Below are 17,081 nucleotides of genomic sequence, written 5' to 3' on the forward strand. Positions count from 1 at the left end.
TTCTCCCACTAATAAATAAAAAGGATTCAGATTTACAGATTTGGGGAATGAGAGAGGAAATAATGTTCCATAGAAACTAGAATTGTTTGTTCTGAATTTCTATCTTGTACTGACTGTGATGTCTGTTGCAAACACCTTTTACAGGATATTAGGTGAGGATTTACAGACAGAAATCTCCAACTTCACGTACAGATCTGACAGTCACTTGATTCCTTGCGACCAGAACATCATCGGCTTTGAATCTAGGAGGAGAAATGTTTCTCTGTTCTGTCGGTTTAGATCATAAAGCATAGGAGCAGAATTAGGCCACTCGGCCCATCGCGTCTGTCTGCCATTCAATCATGGCTGATATTTTTCTCAACCTTTTTCCCATAACCACTGATCCCCTTATTAATCAAGAACCTATCTATCTCTGTCTGAAAGACACTCAATGACCTGGCCTCAACAGCCTTCTGTGGCAAAGAGTTCCACAGATTCACCACTCTCTGGCTGAAGAAATTCCTCCTCATCTCTGTTTTAAAGGATTGTCCCTTTAGTCTGAGCTTGTGCCCTCTAGTTCTAGTTTTTCCTACTCACGGAAACATCCTCTCCATGTTCACTCTATCCAGGCCTCGCACTATCCTGTAAGTTTCAATAAGATCCCCTCTCATCCTTCGAAACTCCGAGTACAGATGCAGAGTCCTCAACCATTCCTCATATGACAAGCTCTTCATTCCAGGAATCATTCTTGTGAACCTCCTCTGAACCCTTTCCAAGGCCACCCCAAATGGGGTTTCAAATGATAACATCAGTGTGACTGTAAAGACACCAACACATACATACAAACACACCTGAGTGAGAGTGTTCCAGTGCACTGACTATGGAAAGAACTTTAACTGGTTACCCATCCTGAACAAACATCGCACCATTCACAGCGGGGAGAGACCATACACGTGTGTGTGGATCAGGCTTCAATTGCCTTATCTGGAGAGATATATGGAGGGCTGTCCTTTATTCAGCCATTAAACTTACTCTGGACCAATGCTTTATTTATTTACAACAACCATTACCTCTCCCTTTCTCTTTTGCTCCAGGATATTTTTTTCCACGAGCTGCATTTTTTCAGTTCTTTCTGCATTTATTTTAGGCCTGCATGTAGTAGGGGGGGAAACACATTATTTACAACCGGATAACATAAACGTCCTTCATCGGCGTATGTGGAGCATTTCAGTGGAAATGTGCTCTCCCAGGCTCAAAGAGCATCAGCCCACTGGAAACAAAGTTGGGAGACTGGCCAGTCCAGCAGAAAGAAACCCTCCGACCCTCCCACTTCACCAACTGTCAGAATGAACATGGTTCAGTCCTGGATGTGATTAACAGCAGAATCCAACCCGTGTCAGCAATTGTGAACCCGCTGGTGTCTCAGCAGGGATGTTGACCGAGTGAATCCCTTCCCACACTGAGAGCAGGTGAATGGTCTCTCCCCGGTGTGAACTCGCTGGTGTGTCTGCAGGGTGGATAACTGAGTGAATCCCTTCCCACAGTCAGAGCAGATGAACGGTTTCTCCCCGGTATGAAACTGATGGTGTCTCACCAGGGTGGAGGAATCTCGGAATCGCTTCCCACAATCAGAGCAGGTGAATGGTCTTTCCCCAGTGTGAACTCTCTGGTGTTTCTGCAAAGTGGATGAATCTCTGAATCCCTTTCCACACTCAGTGCAGATGAATGGCCTCTCTCCAGTGTGAACTCGCTGGTGTCCGAGCAGGTTGGATGACTGAGTGAATCCCTTCCCACAGTCAATGCAGATAAAAGGCCTCTCCCCTGTGTGAACTCGCTGGTGTGTCCGCAGGTGGGATAACTGAGTGAATCCCTTCCCACAGTCAGAGCAAGTAAACGGCCTCTCCCCGGTGTGAATGCGTCGATGACTTTCCAGACTTGATGGAGTAATGAAGCCCTTCCCACAGTCCGCACATTTCCATGGTTTCTCCATGGTACAGGTGTCCTTGTGTCTCTCCATATTCAAGAATCAACTGAGGTGTCCACACACACACAACACGTGTAGCGTCTTTCCAGGTTCCAAAGGGTAATGTTTTGAAAAACTGTGTAACTAGTTAAAGCTGAAACACTCTCACTCAGATGTGTGTGTGTCTCGGTGCTTTTCCAGTCACACTGATGTTTAAAATCTTCTGTCGCAGACAAAATAGACAAACATTTCTCCTTCGAGATTCAAATGCCGATGATACTCAGCTCCCAATGAATTGAGCGACTCTGTCAGATGTTGATGTGACGTTTGGTTCGAGATTTCTGTCTGTAAATCCTCACCTTCTGATATCCTGGAAAAGATTTTACAAAAGTCATCACTGCCAGAACAGGATAGAAACTCAAAACAGACAATTCGAGTTTCTACAGAGCATTCTTTCCTCTCTCATTCTATAATGTAGCTACAGTGGCATATTACAAGGCTAGAAATAATAAATGTATTTTATTACAGAACCATAAATAATATATCTAATCTGTACCATGTAACAACATTAGATGTATCTCTGTCCTATATTCACTGTCTCCTTCAATGTCAGCCATCTCCCGATGTTCCCGATGGTGGTGAATCCAGAACTAGGGGGTCATAGTTTGAAGAAAAGAGATGAAGTGAGAAGAAATGTCTTCACCCAGAGAGTGGTGAATGTGCGGAATTCACTACCACAGAAAGTAGTTGAGGCCAAAACGCTGTGTGATTTCTAGAATAAATTAGATCGAGCTCTTGAGGTTCAAGGCATCAAGGGATATGGGGAGGAAATCACAATATTGAATTTGATGATCATCCATGATCATAATGAATGGTGGAGTAAACGCAAAGGGCCGAATGGCCAACTCCTGCTTCTAGTTTCTATTTCCTGGGGAAACTGAAAGTGGCAATGCAGGTGGAGAGGGTAGTCAAGAAGGCATACGGCATGCTTGCCTTCATCGGACAGAGTATTGAGTTTAAAAATTGGCAAGTCATGTTGCAGCTTTATAGAACCTTAGTTAGGCTGCACTTGGAATATAGTGTTCAATTCTGGTCGCCACACTATCAGAAGGATATGGAGGCTTTGGAGAGGGTATCGAAAAGATTTACCAGGATGTTGCCTGGTGTGGAGGGCATTAGCTATGAGAGGAGGTTGGAGAAACTTGGTTTGTTCTCACTGGAACGATGGAGGTTGAGGGGAGACCTGATAGAATTCTACAATATTATGAGAAGCATGGACAGAGTGGATAGTCAGAAGCTTTTTCCCAGGGTGGAAGAGTCAATTATTAGGGGCATAGGTTTAAGGTGCGAGGGGCAAGGTTTAAAGGAGATGTACGAAGCAAGTTTTTTATCACACAGAGAGTGGTGGGTGCCCGGAACTCGTTGCCGGGGGAGGTAGTGAAGCGGATATGGTAGTGAGTTTTAAGAGAGGTCTTGACAAGTACATGACTAGGATGGGAATGGAGGGATATGGTCCCCGGAAGGGTAGGGGGTTTCAGTTCAGTCGGGCAGTCTGGTTGGTGCAGGCTTGGAGGGTCAAAAGGCCTGTTCCTGTGCTTAAATTTCTTTGTTCTTTGTTCATTTGGTCAACACAGGAAGCTTCAGGTCACAGTTCCCAGACCAGGTCATCGCTCACAGTAACTCTGCAGCCTGCATCTGTTTTTAATTATAAGTTGACCAAAAATCCCAGCATGCCTAATTCTTAGTCACCATTGCTTTTAAAAGCTAATATTGCCATTATGGAATTCAAAAATTAATTTTGTAGTGGTTCTTTGACCATCCACATGACTCTCCCCCTTTCCCACCAACACCAAACTCATTATATTTCTCCCTCTCTTTGGTTCTGAAGTAGAGTTACATTGGATGTGAAACATTAACTCTGTTTACCTCTCCACAGATGCTGCCAGACCTGCTGCGTTTTTCCAGTTCTTTCTGTGTTTATTTCAGATCTACCTGTAGTGGCAGGAAAAGCACTATTTACTATCCAGGATAAAATAAATGTCCTTGATCAGCTTTTGTGGATCATTTCAGTGGAAATGTGCTCTCCCAGGCTCAAAGAGCATCAGCCCACTGGAGGCAAAGTCGTGAGACCGGCCAGTCCAGCAGAAAGAATCTGTCCGACCCTCCCACTTCACCAACAGCAGAATCCAACCCCTGGAATCACTTGTGAACTCGCTGGTGTCTCTGCAGGTTGCATGATCGATTGAATCTCTTCCCACACACAGAGCAGGTGAATGGTCTCTCCCCGGTGTGAACCCGCTGGTGTCTCCGCCGTGTGGATGACCTCCTAAACCTCTTTGAGCAGTGAGAGCAGCTAAACGGTCTCTCGTCAGTGTGAATGGGTTGGTGGACCATCAGTTCCCGAGAGCTTTTGAAGCCACTCCCACAGTCAGAGCATTTAAAGGGTCTCTCCTGGGTGTGAGTGACCTTGTGGCTCAACAGGTTGGGCAACTGAGTGAATCCCGTCCCACACACAGAGCAGGTGTAGGGTCTCTCTCTGGTGTGAACCCGTTGGTGTGTCAACAGATTGTTCAACCGAGTGAACTCTTTCCCACACACAGAGCAGGTGAACGGCCTCTCCCCGGTGTGAATGCGCTGGTGTTCCCGCAGGTTGGATGATGTTCTAAACCACTTTGTGCAGTGAGAGCAGCTGAACGGTCTCTCCTCACTGTGAATGCGCTGGTGGGACACCAGATCTCCAGAGCATTTGAAACCACTCCCACAGTCAGAGCATTTAAAGGGTCTCTCATCAGTGTGAGTGACTTTGTGTTTCAGCAGGTTGGATAACTGACTGAATCCCTTCCCACACACAGAGCAGGTGAATGGCCTCTCCCCACTGTGAACTCCCTGGTGTGTTTGTAAATGGGATAACCGAGTGAATCCCTTCCCACACGCACAGCAGGTGAATGGTCTCTCCCCAGTGTGACTGCGCCGATGAGTTTCCAGTGCAGATGGGAACCTGAATCCTTTCCCACAGTCCCCACATTTACACAATTTCTCCATGGTGCGGGTGTCCTTGTGACTCTCCAGGCTTGACAATCAGTTCAGTTACAACATAACATGGGTGCAGTCTCTCTGCTGCAATGTATTTTCAGGCTGTTTAACTGGTTAAAGTTCTTTCCACAGTCACTCAGGTGTGTGCATGTTTCAGTGTGTGTGTGTCTCGGTGCTTTTCCAGTCACACTGATGTTTAAAATCTCCTGAAGCAGACAGAGCAGAGAAATATTTCCATTCCAGATTCAAAGATCGATGATATTCAGGTCCCAATGAACTGAGTGACTATGTTAGATTTTGATGTGAAGTTTGGTTTGATATTCATCTTTAAATCGTCACCTTCTGATATCCTGCAAAAGGAATTTACAAAAGTCATCAGTGTCAGCACAGGATAGAAATTCAGAACAGACAATTCTAGTTTCTATGGAACATTCTTTCCTCTCTCATTCCCCAAAAGCTGTAAATCTCCATCCCACACACTCTCCCTCCATTCTCACTCTGCTGTATCTAATATTCACCCTCCCAATTCTCCTGAAGGTGCTGATTGAAGCTGATTGACAGATCCATGCTCACTGCTTCCTGTCCTACCCTGGACACAGAGAGCTGAAAATGTACCTGCAGGCTGCCAGACAGATATATGTCGATATCAGTGGACAAATAATGTGTGGAAGAAACCGACTGGATTCACTTCCTTTCCCTTCAGTTGCTGCAAGTCCCCAATTTCCCCCAGAATGAGAAAAGAAATGGAAAGGGGGAAACATTGATTTCCTCCCAGATGTTGCCCAGAGGAGGAAGTTTCACTCTGAAGCTCATTGGACAACTTCCGCATTGTGACGTCACAATGGAACCCTGCCTGAATCAGCCAATAGGAATCACTGTGCTCTGCGGTGACGTCTCCGGGTTCCAGTGTGCAGGCCCGGGAGCCCCGCCCACTCACCCCCTCTCCCTGCATCTCCTGGAGCCAAGGTTTCCAGGCAACTGGCTGACGGCACCAGCCAGACTGAGAAGCCGCTCGGTGACCTCCCCCTCCCCCAGGCCAGGGACTGCGCATGTCCAAAGGGAGAGGGGAACCTGTGTATGTGTGGGGCAGTGCCCACCCTCCCTGACCTGCAAGCTTAGGTTTTGACCAATGGGAAGAGTTGGAGGACTGGAAGGACTCTTGTCCTCCAGCCAATCAGAGCACGGGCTTTGAGTGAATGAAGATTGAGCTTCAGAAAACCTAAAACTTCCTCCTGTCGCCGACATCTGTGAGTAAAACACTTTCTTTTCTTCCCCCTTTCCATTCCTTATTATTTCTAGTTGTGTAATATATTACTGCAGCTACATTATATATTTCCAGTCATAAACTCATTGCAGCACAGAAGGAGTCTATTGGGTAACTCAAGTCACAGAGTCCCTACAGTGCAGAAAGAGGCCTTTCGGCCCATCAAATCTGCACCGACTCTCCAACAGAGCGTTCTTCCCAGGCCCTCTCCCAGTAGTACGACGGATTTATCCTGCTAATCCCCCCAACCCACACATCCTGGGACACGAAGTGGCAATTGAGCATGGCTAATCAACCTAACCTGTACATCTTACTGTTTATAAGAAGTCTCACAATACCAGGTTAAAGTCCAACAGGTTTATTTGATCGCACGAGCTTTTGGAGCGCTGCTCCTTCATCAGGTGAATGGCCACTCACCTGATGAACCTGGTGTTGTGTACCCACCCGAGTCCAATGCTGACATCTCCACGTCATCTTATAGACTGCAGATTAATTCTCTGGAGAACAAACCAATCAGTCCTTTTCTATCTCTCTATCAACATTCCTCTGCAAGTTTTATTTCCTTCAAGTGCCCACCCAATTTCATTTTGAAATGATTGAACATCTTCTGTTCCTCCATCCTCATAGGCAGTGAGTTCCAGATCATGTGCTCTCCCTAAATATAAATCTTCCTCAAATCCCTGCTCTACCACTACTCAAGTAATGTCCTGTATATTACACTTTTAACCAGTATTATAGACATCTGTCTGGCAGCCTGCATGGAGATTTTCAGCTCCCTGTGTCCAGGACAGGAAGCAGTGAGCATGGATCTGTCAATCTGCCTCAACCAGCAGCTTCAGGAGAATTGGGAGGGTGAATATTAGATACAGCAGAGTGAGAATGGAGGGAGAGTGTGTGGGATGGAGATTCACAGCTTTTGGGGAATGAGAGAGGAAAGAATGTTCCATAGAAACTAGAATTGTCTGTTCTGAATTTCTATCCTGTACTGACAGTGATGACTTTTGTAAATTCGTTTGACAGGATATCAGAAGGTGAGGATTTACAGACAGAAATCTCAAACCAAACATCGTATCAACATCTGACAGAGTCACTCAATTCATCCAGACCTCAATATCATCGACCTTTGAATCTAGAAGGAGAAATGTTTTTCTGTTCTGTCTCTTCAGGAGATTTTAAACATCAGTGTGACTGGAAAAGCACCGAGACACAGACACACCCGAGTGAGAGTGTTCCAGTGCACTGAGTGTGGAAAGAACTTTAACCAGTTACATAGCCTGAAAATACATTGCAGCATTCACAGCGGGGAGAGACTGTACTTGTGTTCTGTGTGAGATTTAACTGATTGTTTAACCTGGAGAGTCACAAGGACACCCGCACCATGGAGAAACCGTGGAAATGTGGGGACTGTGGGAAAGGATTCAGTTTTCCATCTCAGCTGGAAATCCATCGGCGCAGTCATTCTGGGGAGAAGCCGTTCACCTGCTGTGTGTGTGGGAAGGGATACGGTAGCGGTATCGGTGTGGGAAGGGATACGGCACGGTAGCACAGTGGTTAGCACTGCTGCTTCACAGCTCCAGGGACCTGGGTTCGATTCCGGGGCTTGGGTCACTGTCTGTGTGGAGTTTGCACATTCTCCTCGTGTCTGCGTGGGTTTCCTCCGGGTGCTCCGGTTTCCTCCCACAGTCCAAAGATGTGCGGGTTTGGTTGATTGGCCATGCTAAAAATTGCCCCTTAGTGTCCTGGGATGCGTAAATTAGAGGGATTAGCGGGTAAACTATGTAGGGATATGGGGGTAGGGCCTGGGTGGGATTGTGGTCGGTGCAGACGCGATGGGCCTAATGGCCTCTTTCTGTACTGTAGGGTTTCTATGATGATAAGATAATTGATTTGCAGAGCCATCAGCGAGTTCACACTGGGGAGAGGCCGTTCACTTGCTCTGTGTGTGGGAAAGGTTTCAGTCAGTTGCCCTACTTGCTGAGGCACAATGTCATTCACACCCAAGAGAGACCCTTTAAATGCTCTGACTGTGGAAGGGATTTCAAAAGCTCTCAGCTAATGATGTCCCACCAGCGCATTCACACTGAGGAGAGACCTTTCAGCTGCTCTCACTGCACAAAGAGATTCAGATCGATATCTGCCCTGTGGACACATCAGCGAGTTCACACTGGGGAGAGGCCATTCCCCTGCACCGTGTGTGGGAAGGGATTCACTCAGTCAACCCGACTGCAGAAACACCAGCGAATTCACAAGTCAGAGTCATACAGTACAGAAGAGGCCTTTCAGCCCATCGAGTCTGCACTGACAAAACTATACTAAATTTACACTCATCCATTTTCCAGCACTTGGCTGATGGCGTTTGAACTGTCAAAACATTCAAGTGCTCATCCATGTGCTTTTTAAAGGTTGTGAGGTTTCCCGCCTCCACTGCCCTCCCAGACAGTGAATTCCAGACTCCCACCACCCTCTGGGTGAAAACATTTTTCTTCAAATCCCCCAAAACCTCCTGCCCCTCACCTTAAAATGATGCCCCCTCGTTATTGACCCTTCAACTAAGGGGAACAGCTGCTTCCTATCCACCCTGTCCATACCCCTCACAATCTTATACACCTCAATCATGTCCCCCCTCAGCCTTCTCTGCTCTAAAAAAGACAATCCAAGCCTATCAAGTCTCTCCTTGTAGCTCAGCTGCTCCATCCCAGGCAACATCCTGGTGAACCTCCTCTGCACTCCCTCCAGTGCAATCACGTCCTTCCTATGGTGAGGCGATCAGTATGAGTGCAAACTGGGGTCAAGCAGGGCTGCGTCATTGCACGAACGTTCATCCCCACCTTCCCCGCAGCAACACTGCACCCCAGCACCATGAAGCTCCCTGCTGGAGTCGAGCTAACCTACTGGACCAGTGGGAAGCCTTCAATGTCCCACCCCTCCAGGCCAGAACCAAGACCAGCCCAATCTCAGTCATTAGGCTGCAGTACACAGACTCTGGGGGGGGGAAGTGATGGCCTAGTGGTATTATCATAGAAATCATAGAAACCCTACAGTGCAGAAGGAGGCCATTCGGCCCATCGGGTCTGCACCGACCACAATCCCACCCAGGCCCTACCCGCTAATCCTTTTTTTTTTACCCGCTAATCCCTCTAACCTACGCATCCCAGTACTCTAAGGGGCAATTTTTAACCTGGCCAATCAACCTAACCCGCACATCTTTGGACTGTGGGAGGAAACCGGAGCACCCGGAGAAAACCCACGCAGACACGAGGAGAATGTGCAAACTCCACACAGATAGTGACCCGAGCCGGGAATCGAACCCGGGGCCCTATCACAGGACTATTAATCCAGAAACTCAGCTAATGTTTTGGGGACCCCGGGTTTGAATCCTCCCATGGCAGATGGTGGAATTTGAATTTAATTTTAAAAATTAAGAACCTACTGATGACCATGAAACCATTGTCGACTGTCAGAAAAACCCATCTGGTTCACTAATGTCCTTTAGGGAAGGAAATCTGCTGTTCTCACCTGGTCTGGCCTACATGTAACTCCAGAGCCACAGCAATGTGGTTAACTCTCAAATGCCCTCAGGTAATGGGGATGGGCAATAAATGTTGGCCAGCTCGCGACACCATGTCCCACAAATGAATGAAAAAAATACCTGTCTGATCTACAAACTATCATCGACATATTCACTGAGGCAGATGAGAGAATGGGCTTCAGACTAAGCATCTGGGAAACGAAATATACAGCAGTGTGGCTGCTTTTAAGGCAAAAAATAGGGGATCATAAGTAACATCTCTCTCTCCCATCCAAATTTATTTTTCATTCAAATGTTAGCCTTCTTCTGGGGGAAAACTCCCTCTTTAATTGTGAACATTGGGTAAGAGGCTATCCTATTAGCCAGATAAATAAATGTCAAACTGAGGGAACGAAAGGATGTCAGTGTCTTTGAGAGAGAAAGAAAAATATACCTGGGCCTCGTCCTGTTCCTGAATCCGGTCTTCGTCTGTAAGCTTTCCAGAGTCTGCAGCCTCCCTGGATTCACTTCCTTTCCCTTCAGTTGCTGCAAGTCCCCAATTTCCCCCAGAATGAGAAAAGAAATGGAAACGGGGAAACATTGATTTCCTCCCAGATGTTGCAGAGGAGGGAGTTTTACTCTTTGGCCAACTTCCGCACTGTGACAGCACAATGGAACCCAGCCTGAATTAGCCAATAGGAATAAGTCTGTTCCGATGTGACGTCCTGTGGTTCCAGTGCGCAGGCTCGGGCGCGCGGACACGGGAGCCCCGCCCCCACCCATTGTTCCCCTCCCCCTACACCACATCGAGCCAAGGTTTCCAGGCAACCGGCTGGCGGCTCCGGCCAGAGCGAGAAGCCGCTCGGTGACCTCCCCCTCCCCCCTCTCTCTCCGGCGGCTGCGGCTCCAAAAAGAGATCGAGAGCGACCGCTGGCGGCAGCCGCACTGCGCCTGCTCCGGACAGCTGGGCTCAGCAGCGCTCTCTGCGCCTGCTCCGGACAGCTCGGCTCAGCAGCGCTCTCTGCGCCTGCTCCGGACAGCTCGGCTCAGCAGCGCTCTCTGCGCCTGCGTGCTGGGCTGCCAGCTGAGGGAGTGGGGGAGGAGACTTTGCAAAATCTCTTCCCATCATTTTCTTCCCAGTCCCGCAGTTTGATTTGAAACAGAACAGCTTCTGTTTGTAGCTTCACCACAGACTCCAACTTCACACACAGACTCAAACTTCACACACAGACTCAAACTTCACACACAGACTCCAACTTCACACACAGACTCAAACTTCACACACAGACTCAAACTTCACCACAGACTCAAACTTCACACACAGACTCAAACTTCACACACAGACTCCAACTTCACACACAGACTCAAACTTCACACACAGACTCCAACTTCACACACAGACTCCAACTTCACACACAGACTCAAACTTCACCACAGACTCAAACTTCACCACAGACTCAAACTTCACCACAGACTCAAACTTCACACACAGACACAAACTTCACACACAGACTCAAACTTCATCCTCTGGACAACATCTGTGAGGAAAACACTTTCTTTCTGCCCCTGGGAAATACAGAGACAGAGAAATTCTCTGGAACTGGAATTAGAGCTAAATATACTGAGGGGGAAAATGTTTGTGATTTTGTGGAACCTGTTTTTATTGTCTGAGCTTTTTAAAGTGTAATTTATCCTGTCTATTCAAATACTGTTTCTTAATGAATGATTCAGTGACAATTTTAGATTAATTTTTAAAGTAAAAATGTTTAAAAATGAAACATTGTCTTTCAGTTTATTCCATTGTGATTTGTGGGAATGTGTTTATTATAAGGTGACCATGAGGATCGTAACAACATTGATATGTCTGGTGTTGTTATATGGTGCATATGATGTGGAGATGCCGGTGTTGGACTGGGGTAAACACAGTAAGAAGTCTCACAACACCTGGTTAAAGTCCAACAGGTTTATTTGGAATCACGAGCTTTCAGAGCGCTGCTCCTTCTCACCTGATGAAGGGGCAGTGCTCTGAAAGCTTGTGATTCCAAATAAACCTGTTGGACTTTAACCTCGTATTGTGAGACTTCTTACTATATGGTGGATAATAAGTATTATTTATGGATCGGTATTACAGTTGATTTTGTTTAATTCCAGAATAGTATTATAACTACACTGTATATTTTCCAGTCAAAGAGTCATCAGAGCACAAGATAAATTAATTCAGCAACTTGAGTCTATGCCAAGTCTCTGTCGGGGAATCCACTCAGTGCCATTTGTCCTCGATATCCCTGTTCCCCAGTACGTTTCATTCCTTCAAGTGCCTGACCAATTTTATTTTGAAATCACTGGTCGTCTCCACTTCCACCACTCTCATCGTCAGTGAGTTCCAGAACATGATTGCTTGCTCCCCAAGTCAAGTTCTTCCACACCCATCTGTATCTCTAATCATGTAATAGAGTTCTGAATATTGCATACATTTTTAGTTCACTAAATATGCAAATTTTTGATATGCTTAGACACAAGCCTGTGTGAAGATTTCAGGAATATGTGTCCTGTACATGAAACAGTCGGCACGGATCTGTCGATTAGGATGAATCAGCACCCTCAGGACAATGCTAGACCTCAAATAGACAAAGGTGAGAATGGAGGGAGAGTGTTTGGGATGGAGATTTACAAATTTTCAAGAATGAGAGGAAAGAATGTTCCACAGAAACTAGAATTGTCTGTTCTGAGTTTTTATCCTGGACTGGCAGCAATGATTTTTGTGAATTTCTTTCACAGGCTATTAGAAGGGGAGAATTTACAGACACAAATCTCAACAAACATGACGTTAGGATCTGACAGAGTCACCCAATTATTCAGGATCTGAATACCATTGGCATTTGAAACTAGAATGGAAAATGTTTGTCTGTTCCTTCAAACTGTTTAAACATCAGTGTGACTGGAAAATCATTGAGACACATTCACTCGAGTGAGAGTATTCCAGTGAACTGACTGTGGAAAGAGCTTTAACCAGTTACACAGCCTGGAAAAGATTGAAGGATTCACAATGAGGAGAGACCATGTATGTGTTATCTGTGGGGTCAAACCTTCATCTGAACCTGGAGATGTACAAAGACACTCAGACCATGGAAATGTAGGGACTGTGGGACGGGATTCAATTGTCCCTCGAAGCTGGAAACCCTTCGATGCAGCCACACTGTGGAGACACCGTTCACCTGCTCTGAGTTTGGAAGGGGATTTCGTGATTCATCCACCCTGAGGAATCACCAGCGACTTCACATCAGGGAGAGGCCATTCACCTGCTCTGAGTGTGGGAAGAAATTCAGCGATTCGTCTGCCCTGCTGACACACCAGCGGGTTCACAATGGGGAGAGACCATTCACCTGTTGTGTGTATGGAAAGGGATTCACTCAGTCATCTACCCTGCAGAACCACCAGCGATTTCACACGGGTGAGGGACTGTTCCCCTGCTCAGAGCGTGGGAAGGGATTCACTCGCTCATCCTTCCCGCTGACACACCAACGCATTCACACTGGGCCGAGGCCATTCATCTGCTCCGAGTGTGGGAAGGGATTCACTCAATTATCTAGTCTGCTGAGACACAAACGATTACACACTGGGGAAAGGCCATTCATCTGATGTGTGTGTGGGAAGTGACTCAGTGAATCATCCAGTCTGCTGGAATACTGAGGCTCCGACCCCAATAAGAAACCTGTTCAATGCTCTGACTGTGGGAGCTGCTTTAAAACCTGAGCCTGCCTGAGGGTCGACCAGCGCATTCACACTGAGGAGACCCCGTTCAGGCGCTCTCACTGTGCAAAGAGGTTTAGAACATCATCTGACCTCCTGAAACATCAGGGAATTCACACTGGGGAGAGACCCTGATAATTCCCACTCACTTTCAGTGATTTCTCATAAAACCTACCAGATTGGAAGCTTCTGCCTGAAATTTTATTTTCCCTTAGTTTCCAAACTGAGACCATTCACCTGCTCAGTGTGTGGGAAAGGATTCACTTGTTCCCCCAAGCTGCTGAGACACCAGGGCAGTCACACCCATTAGTGATCTTTCGGATGCTCTGACTGTGGCTGTTAATTATATCAATAGAGGTTAAGTTTATTCAAATAGAGGGTATTGATTAGATAGTTATAATGAGCAGGTAAAAAGTGGGACTCACTAATATAGCTTGGAGTCAGAGTTGAACCTGTAATGTTTGATTCTGTGAACAAATCTGTACCAAATAAAGATTGACTCCACCCCAAGGCTGTCAGGATTATAACATGGTAACAGAAAATGCTTGTCTAATGGTGAAGGTTGGATACTAAAAGAGAGTATATTTCAGACAGAAGCTTCCAATCCCAGCAGCTTTTGTGAGAAATGACTGAAAGGCAGTGGGAATTGTCAGGGTCTGATTACCTGCTGATGCTCTCGGAGTCTGAACCATACAACCAGTGGAAGAATGAAGTGGCGACGTGGACACGGGTTACATCCCGATCAAGGAGGAAACAAGATCTGGCCTTGGCATTGTCACTTCCTAACACAAGGAAAATCAGCAACAAAGCATTTTCTGATCAGCCAAACTGCAAGTTGATACCTGCACTGGCACGGATGATTCATGTAAAGAATTCACTTCAGGTGGTTGGAGGGTAGAATCCCTGTCAATTGGTCTATGGGAGAAATCCCGAATTCCCCTCTGTGCCGGGCGATCGCCCTCCTGCTTTAAAGGGATACAATTAGTTCCATTTTCAGTCATCAATTATCTGATTGTTCCATGAAAAGAATTGCTTGAAGCAACAAATTATTGGAGATACCAGAAGAGGGTCTCTTCATGTGTAACGTTTGTACTGAAGGAGAATAAATATCTTTCTCTTTGATTTGTTTTGAAACACTGTTTGTGTGAAGTTTTGCGATCCCAGTCAGGACTGTTAACGTTTGCAGAGAAATTCGAACACCCAGTGATTAACTGAAAGAATTACATCACAAGATTCCACATTGTTAAACAAAAACAAACTTTACTGTATGTTTAAATAAAATTTAAAAAGACAGCACTACAAATTGAATAGTACAGTCAATAAAGATTTATGATATAAACCTAGTTCTATTTTTTTACCTCACCCCAAGAGTTTCTTTATACTCAGCACACTGCTGGGTTCCATGTCCAGGAATTCAGTCCACTGAAGATGGAAATTACTGCTTGCAGTGTTTTCTGAAACTTTTCTTTTTACAATAATTATAGTCCAAAGTTTCTCCTGCAAAAGGAGAGTCTTCACTGCTGTTCATTTGTGAATGTTCAAGTTCTATTTTGAAAACAGTCTGTACAGAGTTCACATTTTGAAATTTATTTTCTCCCACGTTTGCAGTTTCTCCATTGTTTAAATCCAGAGAGAATATTCCAGTCAATTCCACATTGAAATGTCTTCTTCTTGCTCTGTTGTAGCTGCAGCTTCATTTTTAATTTCATTTCCCAGACTCAAACATTCTGGATTCTCTTTTGGAGAGAGCAAGGTCAAAATGGCTTCTGTTTGTGTCAACAACTCCTTCCTTCACTGGTCAAAATCTTCTTCTGCCATTTTAAGAATGTTGTTAAAATGCATTTTATTTTCTGGCAAAACTGTTTGATGTTCCTGTTTGGAAAATCTGGGATCTTGGGCTTCAGAAATTGAGGAATTGTAACAAAAGCAGGGAGGTTATTCTGATAGTTTCTAAAGCTCTGGTGAGGCCACAACAGAACACTGAGCCCAGCTCAGGTTACTGCTCTTTAGAAAGGTTGGGAGGCTCCAGCAGAAAGAAACCCTCCAACCCTCCCATTTCACCAACTATCAGAATGAACATGGTTGAGTCCTGGTTATGATTAACATGATGTGGAGATGCCAGCATTGGACTGGGGTAAGCACAGTGAGAAGTCTCACAACACCAGGTTAAAGTCCAAACTTTAACCTGGTGTTGTGAGACTTCTTACTGTGATTAACAGCAGCAATAACAGCACAATCCACCCCCTGCAATCACTTGTGAACTCGCTGATGTGTCTTCAGGATGGATAACCGAGTGAATCCCTTCCCACATTCAGAGCAGGGGAACGGCCTCTCCCCAGTGTGGATTCGCTGGTGTGTCCGCAGGTGGGATAATCGAGTGAACCCCTTTCCACACACAGAGCAGGTGAACGGGTCTCTCCCCGGTGTGAATTTGTTGATGTGTTTGCAGATTGGATAACTGCGTGAATGCTTTCCCACACTCGGAGCAGGGGAATGGCCTCTCCTTGGTGTGAACTCGCTGATGTCTCAGCAGGGCGGATGAATGAAAGAATCTCTTCCCACAGTCAGAACACGTGAACGGTTTCTTGCCTGTGTGAATTCGCTGGTGTGTCTGCAGGATGGATAACCGAGAGAATTCCTCTCCACATTGACAGCAGGTGAATAGCTTCTCCCTACTGTGAACTCGCTGGTGAGTTTTCAAGATGGAAAACCGAGTAAATCCCTTCCCACAATCGGAGCAGGGGAATGGCCTCTCCCCGGTGTGAATTCGCTGGTGTGTCTGTAGGTGGGCTGACCGAGTGAATCCCTTCCCACATTCAGAGCAGGTGAACGGCCTCTCCCCAGTGTGAACTCGCTGGTGTGTCCGCAGGGTAGATGAATAAATGAATCCCTTCCCACACTCAGAACAGGTGAACGGCCTCTCACTAGCATGAAATCGCTGGTGCATCTGCAGTTTACAGGACCGAGTGAATCCCTTCCCACACTCAGAGCAGGTGAACGGCCTCTCCCCAGTGTGAACCCGCTGGTGTACTAGGAGGTGGGAGGACCACGAGAATCCCTTTCCACAAACAGAACAGGTGAATGGCTTGTTTCCAGTGTGAATTTTCTGGTGTTCTAACAGGTTGGATGAGCGAGAGAATCCTTTCCCACACACAGAGCAGGTGAAGGGCCTCTCTCCTGTGTGAACTCGCTGGTGTGTGTGCAGATCAGATGAATTAGTAAATCCCTTCCCACACTTAGAGCAGGTGAACGGTCTCTCCCCAGTGTGTCTGTGTCGATGAATTTCCAGCTCGGATGGAGATCTGAATCCTTTCCCACAGTCCCCACATTTCCACGGTTTCTCCATGGTGCGGGCGTCCTTGTGTTTCTCCAGGTTTGTTGATCAGCTGAGGTGTCCACACCCTCAGCACAGATATGGTCTTTCTCTCCTGTAATGTTTCTTTAGATTATCTAACTGGTCAAAGCTCTTTCCTCAGTCAGTGCACTGGAACGCTCTCATTTGCATGTGTGTTTCGTGCTTTTCAAGTCACACTGACGTTTAAAATTTTCTGAAGCAGACAGAACAGAGAAACATTCTCCTTCTC

At 46.3% G+C, this 17,081-nt stretch overlaps 1 protein-coding gene across 1 annotated transcript; it reads right to left on the reverse strand.

Annotated features, from left to right (window-relative positions):
- Positions 1-1,087: 1,087 nt before the first annotated feature.
- On the reverse strand, positions 1,088-4,984 carry LOC144485745 (uncharacterized). The gene is made up of 2 exons (XM_078203850.1): positions 4,170-4,984; positions 1,088-1,913 (listed from the first exon to the last, which is right to left on the reverse strand). The coding sequence occupies exons 1-2, from the start codon at positions 4,982-4,984 to the stop codon at positions 1,376-1,378; spliced, it is 1,353 nt and encodes a 450-aa protein (XP_078059976.1). The 3' UTR covers positions 1,088-1,375.
- Positions 4,985-17,081: the final 12,097 nt, after the last annotated feature.

The sequence above is a fragment of the Mustelus asterias genome, unplaced genomic scaffold, assembly GCF_964213995.1.
Source record: "Mustelus asterias unplaced genomic scaffold, sMusAst1.hap1.1 HAP1_SCAFFOLD_216, whole genome shotgun sequence".
NCBI lineage: Eukaryota > Metazoa > Chordata > Chondrichthyes > Carcharhiniformes > Triakidae > Mustelus > Mustelus asterias.